Source organism: Acanthopagrus latus, chromosome 8, assembly GCF_904848185.1.
Source record: "Acanthopagrus latus isolate v.2019 chromosome 8, fAcaLat1.1, whole genome shotgun sequence".
In the NCBI taxonomy this organism is placed as follows: domain Eukaryota; kingdom Metazoa; phylum Chordata; class Actinopteri; order Spariformes; family Sparidae; genus Acanthopagrus; species Acanthopagrus latus.
The window spans coordinates 13312429-13327399 of NC_051046.1; the positions used below are offsets into that span (position 1 = coordinate 13312429).

At 40.2% G+C, this 14971-nt stretch overlaps 1 protein-coding gene across 12 annotated transcripts in view; it reads left to right on the forward strand.

The window, feature by feature from the left end:
* The window catches only part of LOC119024272 (pleckstrin homology domain-containing family A member 5-like), an 85641-nt gene extending 71923 nt beyond the window's left edge, over positions 1 to 13718 (forward strand). For 2 of the 12 annotated variants that reach the window (XM_037106863.1, XM_037106872.1), the window contains 14 exons: positions 684 to 746; positions 836 to 916; positions 1747 to 1896; positions 2028 to 2129; positions 2754 to 2906; positions 4279 to 4434; positions 5048 to 5165; positions 5982 to 6097; positions 7406 to 7624; positions 7725 to 7886; positions 9945 to 10078; positions 10497 to 10639; positions 10907 to 11006; positions 12537 to 13718. In XM_037106863.1, the coding sequence (XP_036962758.1) occupies positions 684 to 746; positions 836 to 916; positions 1747 to 1896; positions 2028 to 2129; positions 2754 to 2906; positions 4279 to 4434; positions 5048 to 5165; positions 5982 to 6097; positions 7406 to 7624; positions 7725 to 7886; positions 9945 to 10078; positions 10497 to 10639; positions 10907 to 10998 (1689 nt within the window). In that variant the 3' untranslated portion in view covers positions 10999 to 11006; positions 12537 to 13718. Of the gene's footprint in view, positions 1 to 683; positions 747 to 835; positions 917 to 1746; positions 1897 to 2027; positions 2130 to 2753; positions 2907 to 4278; positions 4435 to 5047; positions 5166 to 5981; positions 6098 to 7405; positions 7625 to 7724; positions 8130 to 9944; positions 10079 to 10496; positions 10640 to 10906; positions 11007 to 12536 lie in introns of those variants that run through there. The other 10 variants (XM_037106866.1, XM_037106873.1, XM_037106871.1 and 7 more) reach the window with 8 other exon arrangements.
* The last annotated feature ends 1253 nt before the right edge of the window (positions 13719 to 14971 follow it).

A 14971-nucleotide genomic window follows, 5' to 3' on the forward strand; every position in this document is an offset into this window, starting at 1 on the left:
GTAACAGCAACATGCTCTTCCACTGAACTGCTTTTTTTCTGTATTTTAGCCTCGACTAAAGGGACGAAACTGTCACTAATTGTTCTGAGCATTACGGCTGTGAGTTAAGTCCCAAGAAGCTCTGTGGTTAAGTCATTAATAAGGGGATATCTTTAAGCAATATTTCACTTAGCCTTAACACAACACACACACATACACACACACACACACACACACACACACACACACACACACACACACACACACACACACACACACACACAGTTGACCGCAGCTACCGGACTGGCAGAGTCCTTCTGGACCAATTAGACGCAGAGCAGGTGCTGGAGATAAACAGAGTTGGTGGACACAGCGTATGTGCTGACTCCAGAGTTTAGAAAGCAAGATTGTTTTACATGCCTTCGCCTTGCATTTCCAATAAAACCACTGCGCTGTGCTGATGGAGACAAACGATTCTGGGTGATGAAACACGAGGCACCAGAATCTGTGTTTAGACTGGCTGTTGTCCTACTGTTGGTTTACTGACTTAGATGGTCTGATTCAGTGAAATATGAGTTTCCACTCAAGGACAAATCCTGTGGCTCAGTGAGAGAGCCCTGTCATGACACTGCATTAGATCTCCAGATTCTGAGATTTATGTGCACATTCGGTGTTTCTGTCTAATGCTCTGCCTTTCTTCACAGTTGAGTCCGGAAGACTACAGGGAACGCGTCTATACATGTATGCCAGAAGAGGTGGACATTGATGTAAGTTCACTGTTGCACTCTCGTAACAACGTGATGCTCCATTCTACTATGCACAGTGGCTCACAACTCTTTATTGTTTTTGTCTTCAGACTAAACTTAGCAGGTTGTGCGAGCAGGATAAATTGGTGAGGACACAAGAGGAGAAACTTCAGCAGCTTTACAGAGAGAAGGTAAATAAACACTTCACATCTGTCATCATCATCACATCTCTCACACTAAACACAGTTTGAAATGTTTACAGCGAAGTGGTGAAAAAAAACAAACAAAAGAGAATAAACTGTTCACGCTCTGTTTAAATTTTAAGAATAGCTCGAGTAAATTGTATATGCATAAAACTGAGAAAGAGAGAACTGAAAAGCTTTGTGCATCCATTGTACTGCTTAACTATAGCCAAGTTACTGTCATACTGTCAGTATATCTGATTGTCCACTGTTAGTAGACCGTAACATTGTGTTGGTCACTGTGAGGCCTGCACGATATGAGGAAAGTCTGCAATGTGTGATAACATCAAGTTAGAGGCACACTGCAAAAACAGTTTTGTACGGTGATGAATGAACAAAGTTGTTGCTCAAGTAATGATGCCAAACAATAGCTGGTTTATGAGTTTTTGCTTATATTTATTATGTTATTGTAGATCTTATATTGTGAGGTTGTTGGACTGTAGAGAAAATAAACAATTGACTGAAAACTATACTTTGGGCTCCAATGGCTGATTGTAAATTGTCATAATTTTTAAACATTTTGCAGACAAAACAGTCACTGGATTAACTGTAAAGCAGCACTGACAGTTTAACCACTACATGAGTTACATGTAGCCATACTGTTTATAATACCATTGTAAGAAGTACGGAAACTAGAAAGCGGGTCATTGGCCAGAAAAGTTTGAGAGCTTGAGTAATCCATCACAACTTTGCTAAAGTTACACCTGATCTCAAAGGTTACATTGACAAATTACACTCTCATGCTGTATGTGTGTTTCATATGTTCTGTGTTCCCTCAGCACACCCTGGAGACAGCACTGCTGTCAGCCAGCCAGGAGATAGAGATGGGCTCTGATAACCCCGCTGCCCTGCAGAGTGTCATGCAGCAGAGGGACTTACTGCAGAGCGGCCTGCTCAGCACCTGCAGAGAGCTCTCCAGAGTCACAGCAGTGAGTCATGCAGCACATTCCCACACATTCATGCTGGACTTTGACACTCTATTTCTTCAGGAGGATGATGAGAGTTTTTTTTTCTGCTTGTTAACACTGTCATTCACAAAGTGTACTTTTTTCCAAACCAGGAGCTGGAGCGGTCGTGGAGGGAGTATGACAAGCTGGAAGCAGATGTGACTATGGCTAAAAACAACCTGCTGGAGCAACTTGAAGCACTTGGAAGCCCTCAGGTAGAATCACTCTTGCAACTGAAACTGTGCTGCCTTATACTTTCTCTGCTTCTGCTGTCTAACTCTTGCATGGTATAACAGTCAAGGTTTGGTTCAGTAGATGTATTGCTGAGGTTCAAAGAAGACTGAAAATGTGACAGATTACCTTGAACACCATTTGTAGACACTTTTTTTTCCTTGGGGAAACGGTAAAGAAGATTTCTGAAGCACTCTAGTTCCCTTAGCTGTAGCATGGAGGGAAGTAACTGAGAGATCAAAGTAACATAGTGAGTGATTGATGACTTGAGCAGGTCTTAATTAAGTCTGTCTTTTATCTTGTCCTTTATCATGGGAGAAGTGTAAAGACTGAGAGAGAACAGTCATTCCTGGTTCAGCCTGAGTCAGAGCCAGTGCTAATTTGGAGTAGACAAGTCAGAGGGCCAGCAGGGAGCCTGGACATCCTGCTTTAAAGTGCCTTTCACTCGCAGAGAAACCTGTCATCAGTGTAGAGGAGATAATGACGCATCTCTTTCCCTTGGTTTTTTGCTCTTCCCTGTGTCCATGAAACCAAGTTTTAATTAAGTATTGATTTGCAGTTCACGTAAGGTGATTTGTGAACAAGTTGTGTTTTCTGCCCACACCCAGACGGAGCCCCCCAGCCAGCAGCACGTCCACATCCAGAAAGAACTTTGGAGTATTCAGGATGTGATGGAGGCCCTCAATAAACATAAAGCTCAGAGAAATGCCGTTGATGGCCCGTATGGGCCCATGACCAACTTCAGCAAGCACAGAAATGAGGTGAGGCACCACTTACACAGACACTAAATAATATACTTTGTGACTGAGTTCTGCAACACTGAGTCAATTAACCATTTGATCGATTAGACAATAAATCTACAATAGTATCTGCGGTCATGTGGACCCTAATATTCCACTAATAATCAGATTAAATGCTTAATACGAATAAAAATGTACCATGTATCTGCCTCGATCAGAATTGATTTGGAATCTGGCTGTGAGGGGGATGTAAACCTTTGATAATCTGACCATGAGAATGCTTAATCTGACCGTTTCTCTGTGGTTGGACTGATTTATATGCTTTCTGTGCATGTTTTCCACATGTAGGGGTAACATTAAGTGAAATGAATGAATTTCCTGAAGGTAAAGAACCATGTATGTCTTAACAATTTTTCTAGTCATCTGCCCATTGTTGACAGGAACACTTTCCTCCTAATTGATGTTACTGGGTACAGGGTCGTAACAAGTAAAACCTGTGTTAAAGTTGAACTTTCGTCTAAAGTATATGTCGAATTTACAAACTTGTTATGCTGAAACACAAGTTGTCATTATTTTTATTTATTTAAAAATTATGATACTTTTATAAATGGAATTTGACATGGCAGGTTTCCCATAGCACAGAATGAACCAAAATCCATTAAAGTATTTGTCACTATACAGTATATGTGCCTGTGGCCGTATCACCCAGTGTACATTGGCAGATAAGATGCTTCTGTTGTCATTTAAAAAAAAGTCATATATTGATAAAATGCCTTGGGGGCCACTATGTAAACACACATCTTATCTGATCACTTTATTTTAGCATTTATATAAACACTTAAGTTGGAATCTGTAATCAGAATGATGTCAATAAGGTTGAGGAAGTATTGTCCATGTAACCGCAGCCAGTGTAAGAGATTTATTAAGCTAGAATGCCAAATATTTTGTGGTTCCAGTCTCTCAGATTTGAGGATTCATTTCTTTTCTCTTTTTATATAATTGTATTTGAATCTTTGGTTTGTGGACTGTTGTTCTGACAAATTGAGCAATTTGAAGACATCACATTAAGGGATTTTTGGCAATTCTAATCACTCATGAAAATTGTCTGTATTTGCACTCATACACTTGACTTTACCCAGATCTCCTGTAGTTGTGTAGATAATAACCTACTTTAGCTGAGTGCTCAAACTGCCAGCACTGCTCATGGGCAGTATGAGTGGTGGTATCTGAGTGGATGTGTCGGTCACTCTGTAACAGCATGTGGCGCCTTCTCTCTGGCTACCCAGCTGTGGGCCAGAGCTGCTCAGTACCAGATGGTGGTTGCCCTGAGCGTGCATGGTGGCACCATGTGTCACCTTGCTTCCTGTCCTGTCATGCCCTGTATAATCCCCAGGAGGAGGACTCGGTACCCCCACGGCCACCCCTACCCGAGTCCTATGAGCCTGACCCCCCCACTGTGCCCCCTCTGCCCTCTCGTGCCGGTATTCGCCCTTCATCCCTCCACAGGCCGGAGGACAGGAAGGCCAATCAGAGGAACGGCACGCACAGCGTAAGCTCGTTGACACGTCGACCTCATGGTTGACACTGCCCTCAACTGTGTCATCACTCGCCATTGCTTGCTGTGATGGTTTTCACTTTCAGTTTGATGGACTTCTCATGTCTTTTGGATTGTTTTTGGTTCAATCATATCCCTTTTGTTTTTACTTGACGCCATTCTCTCATCGTCTGTGTTTTTCAGTTAATTGGATGAAGCCTTACTTGAGTGTTGTTTTTTTTGTCATTTTAATTTATTCACCTTCTGTTTCTCTTTATGTTTTGAAAAGTGGTGATTTTGTTCTGTTTTGTCGTGTTTGGCCTTGGTTGCAAACCAAACTATGTCTGAGTTGAAATGTGTCTGTCTGCTGCCTGCTATTTCATTGTGCTATAAAACTGTGTCAAAGGACATGGAGAGTTTTTCTTCAAGCTATACCTTTTATGTTTTGAGATTGCTATGTCTGTAAAAGCAATCATTTTTATGGCAAATGTTTGTTTGTCACTCTTCTTAATGTCATTCTGTAACAGAAAATGCCACTTTTTTATGTTTTATGACTCGATTTGGAACCAAACTCATAAATCAAAGCTGTTCTGTATTTGTGTTGAACTTGGTCTTTCTCTCTTATCAGCAGGGCCCAGACTACAGGCTGTATAAAAGTGAACCAGAGCTCACAACAGTGACCGAAGTGGATGAGAGCAATGGAGAGGACAGATCTGAACACCCGTCTGAACATTCTGGGAACAAAGGTACTTTGAGTCGAGCGAACCAAGTAATGTGATGCCAGTTTCTGAAGATGAGTTATACTCTTATATGCATCATGGCATTTGCAAAGGCATCACTTTGACACAGAGGATAAACAGAAGGTCAGGCCTTTCTCCAAAGGCTAGGTCAGTGTATCATATAGTGGTTGGATAACTATTGGGACAGTGGTCTTGGTTCCAATATTTTCCTGTATTCCATTTACACAATACTGATCAGGGTTCACTGATCAGGGTTTATATTTAGACTTAACCACAATACTTTCTCTGTAAAAAATGTGGTTTAAAATGTCCAAAAGATCAAAATGTGATACATTTGGTGAAACAGCTTGCACAGCATAATCCAGGTGTTGTGAAGATGAATGATTACACGGTTGCTCCACATTTGTTCCACATCACCACACAATCAATAGTGGCAATGTGCAAACGCTGCAGAAAACACTGTCGGTAGAGTGTACCAGATTTTCTTTTACCAAGGTTAAACTTGGACGTCTCACTGATATAGAAATAATTTTATTATCCAGATCATCATGACCTACCAACCTGATGTCATAACCACTGTAGTTATATTATTTACCACGCTTATACTTGTAAGTACAAGCTTATGTCTGAATATGTCTTAAATTTGGATAACTGTCCTTTGAGAGTTTTCCGTTGTGACACAAACATATTGTGTTTTAAACTCAGTATCCGTGTCCTAAAACACAGTATACGCCTCAGTGAATTGCTGTTTTGTATAAAAGCGCTGTCACTGAACCAAAATGCAAACTGACTGCTCGTCTTGGTTTTTTTTGTATCTGACAGGGATGTCCTACCCAGTGGGAATTGTCCCACCCAGGACCAAATCTCCAGTGCCTGAGTCTTCCTCCATAGCTTCATATGTTACCTTAAGAAAGAGCAAGAAGCCTGACCCCAGGACGGTGAGTCCCTGGACTTAAATCTACTGCGACCTATAATAGCAACTGCAAATTGTTCTTAGTTTGTTTTTACCTTTAGAACCAATGGATGCTTCTGCATGTTATGATCACTTGTTGGAAACTTACTTTAAAATGTAAGGGCTAAGCTGTCAGGCACTTATTTTCCAAACATCAAACCAAAGCAAACATCTTTGACTTCAATCAGCAGAAAAACTATGTCAACAGTGATAATGATTTTTTCTTCTCATTATGAGCTGCCTCTGGGCAGCAGCAAGCTGGCCACCACTTAATTTCTTAATTGGTTGTTTTGCTTATTGAGCTGTTGTGTGAAAGCTAACATGTGGCAAAAGAGGCCACTTGTCACACGGCCAGGGTTTGACTCGTACTCTTAAAAAAAGGCTGTCATAAAATGGATGCCAAGCTTGGTTTATGCAGTTTCCAGCCTCACACACTAACAACTTAAATATACTAAACCATGTTATTACTACACCACACTGAGGGCGTGTCCTGTTTTTAACATGTATTTGTGTTTAAAAAAGAGATATACATTTTGTATAGATGAACCTTCATGAACATAACTTACGTAACATAACATAACATATGCCATATAGCCCATGGTTGTAGGGAAATTAGTTGTAGGCTCAGTTTAGACCCTTGGATACCAGCCTCTTGAACAATCTGGCCAGTGGAGGCTTCGTCCTCGGGCTCTGGACAGAATCCAAATCTGTCAGTCCCTCCGGCACGGCACAAACCTGAAGTGAACAACTTCTGCTCAGTTCACCTCACATCATCTGCCTCTCTGAGCACTCGTGTGTGTGTGTGTGTGTGTGTGTGTGTGTGTGTGTGTGTGTGTGTGTGTGTGTGTGTGTGTGTGTGTGTGTGTGTGTGTGTGTGTGTGTGTGTGTACACAGCAGCCAGTCAGGTTGCAGCCACATGTGTTTGGACTTGTGCTCATTTTGGTTCTAAGAGAGTGAACATTAAGATGCATTTCACAGTAGTGATTGCGGTTATTATGTCAATCTTGACTGTTTAAAGAAACAATTCTTTTTTTTTAAGAATGTGCGGTATTGCCAGAGGAGATGTGATTATTCTGCCTGGTTAAGTTTAGAGTGTTTTCAGCAATACATATAACTCACTGCCTCCACCAATTTCCACTTAGCTACACAGTTGAGCTGTAGCATAGTGACATTTGTCTCCAAGCATTGAATTTCCAACAGTGATGCCACATTATTATTAACTCCTATTTTTTGTGTGTGTGTCTATGCCCTTCTGTTGTGCTCTTGTATGCCTGTGGTCGTCGTCTCTGGCCAGCAGGAGCGTCCAAAAAGTGCAGTTGAGCAGCAGCTGTGTGCTGCAGAGAGCGGCCGGCCCAGGATGAGCGTGGAGGAGCAGCTGGAGAGGATCCGCCGCCACCAGCAGGGTGCCCTCAGGGAGAAAAAGAAAGGCCTCAGTATCCGGGGCGGCAGCCAGGAGAACACGCCCTCTCGCAGTCACTCATTTAATAAAGAAAACCATTTCCGCAGTGTACAGGTACAGTATTGTGGCGACCACTGCAGACACTAACAGCACTTCCGCCAAACTGACAGTTTGGAATCATTTTTGCTCTTTTATTTTCCTGTGCCTGTTCTAGTCTCAATTGAGGCGAAGAGATGATGTGATCAGCAGTGACATTCAGCAACTGGAGGCTTCGCTCAGGCAGCAGGAGGTTGTGAGGGAGCAGGAGACGCCTGCCGAAGAGATTGCCCGTCTCAAAGAAGCCTCGCAGGCTGACCACATAAACATGGACCGAGAGGTAAAGCATAGCAGATGGCTGTCTTAGTCAGACTGATAATACTATCAAGGGCAATTATTTAGGATATGTTTACCACCAACATATAAGGTATTGTGTATTTGATTCTTAATGCCACAGCAGAAAATCTGTGTTTATTTTATAAATAAAACTGGAATAAATTAGAATAAAAGTGATACAATGATTTTGTAGTAGTGCAATTAAAAGGCATGTTGTGTTGTATAATAAATGATGGTCTGAAAAAGATGTATGTTGAGCTTGTCTTTTAATTAAATGTCATGGTACCTAAAACATATTGCCACCAGGGCTGTCAAAATTGCCCCAAAATGACAGTCGAATATTCACTCTAAAAAACCCTACATAGGTTCAGACCATTCGAATATCTATATTTGCGCATTAGGTCAATAATAGGAGGACAAACTAATACAACGAGACATAACTACTTGTATAGGTATTTTCGGGATACAGTATCTCTGTTCCAATTCTTGACAAATTTCTCTGAAGCCCGTGCCATCAACGACACTGATTGACCTCATGTCCTTGCTTATGAACAATGCAAGTTTCTATGTGCACGCCTCTTGTCATGCTGCAGACAAAGAGCTTGTGGCGGGCGATGAAAAATATGAGTCAAGATGTGGCTGTTTAGTTGGAGTTCCAGGCATCATTTCATGCCCTTTTGGGTGCACATTTTCGAGATGTGCCCTCATGTTGCTTGTGGTGGAATGGTAAGCTAACTGTAGCCTACACAGTTTGTATACAACTTTGTCTCGAGGCTCTGCATTTTTGCTGTCTACTGACCAAAATCTGAAGTATTTCCAAACTGGGGTTTTTAGGTTGCTTGGAGTCCAAACCACTCTCTCTGCTGCCATTTCGTTTTTCTCTCCGCCATCTGCATCTGCCACGGTTTTTGTCGCGTCTCATTTTCAGCAGTGAGTGACGCTTTGTAAGTGCGACTCCTGTGACCTGTCCCTGACCCATCATGCAGTGCACCCACTCGCAAAGCAGCCACTGATGTGTTTTTTTTCCACAGTTGAATATTAATTTTCACAATAGAATCTCCTTTTTTTTAAAATTTCAAACATATATTCAAATTTAGAGTATTCATTGACAGCCCTAATTGCCACTCGGTGTAAAGGCTGATTTATAGTTGCATGTCCAGAGCCTACCCCCTAACCTATGCAAATGGCCAATACTCAGGTCACAGGCTGTGCTTTACCTGGTAAACATACTGACACCTAATGGTTCGCAGCTGTGTCTCTGGGCTAAGCAGAGTAGACAGGCTGAGTGTCCCCAGGAAGGATTGCTCCTCCAGACATACCAAGTTTGAACATTACTTAGTTGTGGCAAGATGGTGTTTGCCACGGGCAGCCAGCCCTCCAGATATCCAGCCATTATGCCCAGAGATGGAAAGGAGGTAAAGAAACAGCTGAACAGGTTGGTGTGTTTACTGGGGAAACTACAGGTCACAACCCATTATATTAGCAGCACTGCCCAGCACTGCATAAAAAGTTGCAAGATGTGATACTATCAGGTCGACCAATCACAGTCGTGGCGGGGAAAAAAATACAGTATCATACTGTATTGATGTTGTATTAGTAATGGCCTATTACATTTTTAGAAATCAATCTGTTAAAATGCAAAAACACAGTAGCCAGGATTTATTCCAATGCCAGAGTGAGCTTGACATAATGACCATTCATACTGAAATCTTATTAACCTAATAATAACCTTATAAACTATAACCTTTTTCTGGATTACATCAATGAACCCCTCACAGTTTGTGTTCCTTACCGATCTCTGCTTGCTGCAGAATGTCTCACATTAAGTGTTTCTCGCTCTAGGACGAAGCCTTCGGCGGTGCTCTATTTAGCTCTTGCTCACCCAAATGTGGAACAGCCTCCCTGTACTGTAGATTATGATGAGCATGTTTAACATCTGTTATTTTGTTTTTAATGTCTTTGATTAAAGTCTCCATTTGTTTACTGTAGACACTTTTAGATTATAGATTCTATTTTTTCTGTATCTATTCTTTAGTGTGAAGTGTCTGTGTTCTTTCTTCAGCTGTCTGTGCCTGACAAAGTGCTGATTCCTGAGCGTTATGTGGAGTCAGACCCCGAAGAAGCTCTGAGTCCTGAGCAGGAGGCTGATAAGCAGAGGAAAGTTGATCGCATCAAAGCCCTTATAGCCAAAAACAGGTAAACGCACACACCTTGTACCAGTAACATTTTATTTGAAATGACAGGGATGCTCAGAGTCTTGAAGGGATAAAATAATTCTTTGGCAGTGATCGCTGATATTTCACAGCGGATGCCATGCATAAAATTCCTTGTAGAAGTGAGGAGTACAGTAAGCCTGGGGTCATAGCTGGGAATCACAATATATGGCTCAAAAGGGGCATGCAGATCAGTGCCTTGGATGTGCAGAAACATCCTTGCTCTTATCTCCTAGCCATGGTGACATTTTATTCTAAATGTCAGCCTTCTTGAATTGATGGAAAAGAGATGGCTCGTCTGTCCTGGGGTAAATGTGTTAATTTTGAAACTATGTTTACACTTGAAGCTGCATAACATATATCAATCTCAGAGACCATTTTGTATATGTGTTCGCTCCCAGCATGCAGAATGTGCTGCCTAGTTTGGCTCTAAGCCCGGAGGAGGACGCTGAAGAGGTGGTTACCGTACAAGAGAAAGAGAAGATGATTAATATCTCCTACGAGCTGGCAGCAGAAGCCTCCAAACGCAGCAAGCTGGTAGCAGGTACGTCCCTAGAGAAATGAGTGAGGAGGTGGTGGAGGGCTTGTTCTTAAAGATCACAACTTTTTTTTTTGTTTTTTAATTGTTTTATCAAACTGCAGCTGCTTCCATTGTTTATGTGTTGAGTCATTTATGATTGTAGTTTCCTCTTTAATTTACTTGATTTTAATCATCATTTCCTCTGTTGTTTGGCTGTTTAGTAATTAGCAGCTGATTTAATTTGTGTGTGTGCCTTGTTTGTGCTCAACATCTTGCTCTGTTTCATTGCAGTGAAAAGCCTGTCGCCCTCTTCCCCACCCCTTCCACAGTCTCCTAACACACCCCCTCAACTCACTGATGGGTCTCACTTCATGTGTGTGTAGTAGCACCAGTAAGGGCCTTCATCAACATGTTTTGTCCATACTCACAAAGCTAAAGTGTTCTCATTGTTGTAATTGTTGTCTCTGGGGAGAAGAAGCACGTCAGAATGAAGGGAGTGATGTCAAGTTTTGTAAAAGTATGGGGAGAGGAAACAGTTGTGATGTTTATATGCATTCTGTCTTAGTCGTGCAGGCGCATGACAGCTCAGTGTTCAAAGCTGATGTCGGACAACTATTCCTTTCAATATTTGTTGTGTAATGATCAGACTTAAATGACTGTTACATGCACCAAGTGGCGACTTTTTTAGGTACATGTGTTCAGTCTAACCCAATTCTATACAACAGCTCAACCATACATTCTATCATTGCAAAGATTAAAATGTTCAGTTTTTGTTGACATTTGCAGATATTAATTACATTAAATTATGTGTTTGTTCCTGAGGTCATAGTAATGTGTTGTCCATATGACAGCTGCCCAAACCGTGAAGCCAGAACATCTCGATCGCCACCTGGTGGCTGGTTGCAGTAAAGGTCATAAACCCCCCTCCAGGTTAGCAGATGAGCCAACCTGAAAGCTCAGTGAACATATCAAAAACAATTTCCCCAGAGATGATATCTGTAATTTTTGCTCATTCTCATCGAGCTGATGTATTTTCAAGTGTTCATTTTTCTAGAAAGTCTGGTTTTAATTTGCTGTTTGACGCAATGAAAAGGGGGTTAATCATCATTTTTATGAGTTACAGTCCACTGTCTGATCAACCCTGCAAAGACCTGTACACCAAATCTGGCAGCACTTGTATCTGGGGTATTTTGGCTTCATTTTAGTACAGTGGGGGAAAGTGAAGACACGTCACTGATATTTATACATGTCAGAGGCGGTGACATTATAATAAGCAGCGATTCATGCATGAAGGACAGACGATAAGGAAAACTCCAAAAACGACCTCATTGAGCTTTAATGCTCATACTGCCCAGTGCTGCAGCTCTGTGTTTCCCCCTACTCTCCCCAGACTTCCCTTAATGATAAACTCACACACACCAGACCCAGCACTGCTAACAACATCAGGGCAGCTGTGCTTACTAAATTATTACGTGCAAAACTAACTGCTAGGCACAAATTATGCAAATGTGTGACATGGTGCCGTAGTGTGATGTTACATAGTCACAGAAATAAAAGCAAGACTGATAACAAGGTGTTTTTAGGAGCAGTGTTTTCTGTGGGAGAGAGTAGCTTCTGTTGTTGCTGACATTGGGCTTTTTTATTTTAAAGGTCTTTTACATAAACAAGAACCAATAGAAAACACTGAAGGCAGGAAAAGGGATAAAAATGAAAATGCTCAGTTGATCTCCTTTAATACCTCAGTGATTGTGTCAACAAATACTGACCATTATAAGACTACTTAAAGTAGACAGGTGTACCTAGCAAAGTGCCTACTACTGAGTCTTAGTAAATCTTAGGTACTGTCCACTGTCTAGTGTTATTTTTGGAGAATAATTTGACCTTTGCCCTCATTCTCAAACCTCTCCTTCTCTCCCTTCAGCACAGGCTCTGGCTTCAGTGAAAACCTACACATGAAGGAAACAGCAGTGGAGGTGTAAAGGCGCCTCAGAAGACTTCCCCAAGGACATCAGCACAAGGCCACGGCCTACAGAGAGAGAAACTGCCCACTTTGTTCTCTAGGGTCTTGACCTCTGACTTCTGTATGCTCACTGTGACGTCTTAAGCTTCTATGCCACCAACAACACTTTTTCCGTGTGACTTTTCTCTGTTATCGCTCCTCTGTTGGGGTGCCACAACCTCCTCAGTCGGTACTGTTACCATTTCAGCTCCATTTTCAGTTTTTACAAGGCTTTTAAGGTTATTTTTTAATTATTTATATGGTTTCATTATGTTCTTGTTTGAATATGGGTCAACGTCTCTCTGTATATGATTATATGAGGCTCATAGACTGAGCTCTGTTGTAAGTAGGAGGGCCTGTGGTAAAAATCTTTTGGTCCGTGCTATATTTTCCATTCATGTTTCACCACCTGTCCAAAAGGTTGCAAGAACACATTATTTTACTTCAGTTACGTCTTTTTAAAAGTCACTCAGTCCTTTTTTTTCAGGCATCGGTCATCAACTAACCATTCATATTTATCATATATTGTAAAAAAATAAATAAATAAAAAAACATGCAAAGATTAGTGTATTAAACATGTAGATCTCTCCATTATAATGAAAGGAGGGGACACTTTATTGCTGCAGACAAAGATTCTTTGTAATCTCTCCTGTTTTCTGGGTTGTAATTATGAATTAATGGGATCCTCTGCAGTCCCTGTCGCATTGTTGCCGACATATATGTGAATGTTCTGGCTTTAGTCATTCTATACTGTCTTTTTTTATTGCCGAGAGATATATTTAAACTGAGAGAAGGAAACAAAAGAGTTTGGCTCTATTTTATGACATGTTGGTTTGAAGTCATGTAACTAAATAATAATAATAAAAAAAAGATTAGCACATGTAAAAAGCAATAAAAATAAAAATGTTTGTGGATCCAGGATTATTTTTTGTGTGTGTATAAAGTGTAATTATCAGAGGTTTACTGTGTATATAATGTACATGGTAGAGCAGGATGGGATGATGTATCCAATTTATGGTTACAGACTAGATTTGATTTGCAAATGTTCATATTCCATCTGTTTTATATCATGTTAAATAAATGTTGCTGTTCTTAACAACTGGATGCATTGTTTGTTGTTGTTGTTGTTGTTTTTTTTTACTGCTCTTTCAACCAGCTGTAGTAGGCAAACTGAGAATGAAGCCATGTAAACCTGCTGATTTAATGTAATGATTATAATGATAATAATTAATGATTTTAATCAAATGAATGATTTTGCAACTTTCATCAGAAATAAATGTAAAATGTAGGGTGATTACATTTGGTGACTTGGGCTGGAGGTGCTCAAGTTTTATGACTGTCAGTTTAAATACAAAATAGTGGCTCCCTCTGGTGGTCATGTGTATAATTTACTTTAACGTATATGTTTGATTCTTAAATTCATATTGTTTCTGCAAAAGTTAATTTTGATACTTGAGTATATTTAGTGTCAGACTATTTAAGACTTTTACTCGAGCACAATGCATATGAGTGACTTTGACGTTCACCAAAGCAACATTTTAACTTTTAGCTTTTACTCAAATATATTTTTAGGTACTTTTTACAACGATGAACATTAACTATTGTAAGCTTGATGGCTTCTTCAAAAGTGTTAAATTCAAAAACATCCAAGAGATTCCTTATAGCCCACAAATAATTGCATCACGTAAGAGAGGAGTCAGCCACAGGCATTTTTTCACATAACATGTATACTAGTATTTGTGATCACCACTGCAGTTACTTGTTTTTCTGTAATTTTTAGGATGCTTTGTTGACATGTTGCGTGTTTTTAATGGTAAATAACTGATAAAAAAAAAAACACCATAACAATAATTGAATAAGATATGTAACATCAATAAAACCATCTATTGCAAATTATGAATTATTTATGATACTTTAAGGCTTTACTTAAATACAATTTAAATATTTTAACATTTCACTTCACTTTTACTCAAGTATGACATTTGGGTTATTATTATAACACTGTCCCTTACAGTGTTCATCTGATAGGCTACATAACTTGCCATTTAAATCAAATGGGTCTTGCTGGAGGTTGAACACAATTAATAGGATTGTTTGTTTTTAGTTTTTCATTTGATTGTCTAGTAACAAACATGGTATGGTAGTGTATATGTACAAAACAAAACAAACAAAAAGAAAATAAAGCAAACAAAGAACAATTAAACATCAGAAAGGTGAGTCAGTATAGCGATATGTTAATAACAGACAGACTCCACTGGTCTATGATTAATGTAAGGCGTTACTGATGTACAACACAGATTTACATACAGATTTACAAATGAAGCACATAAACAATTAGGTTTTATTTCCCTGGCAAA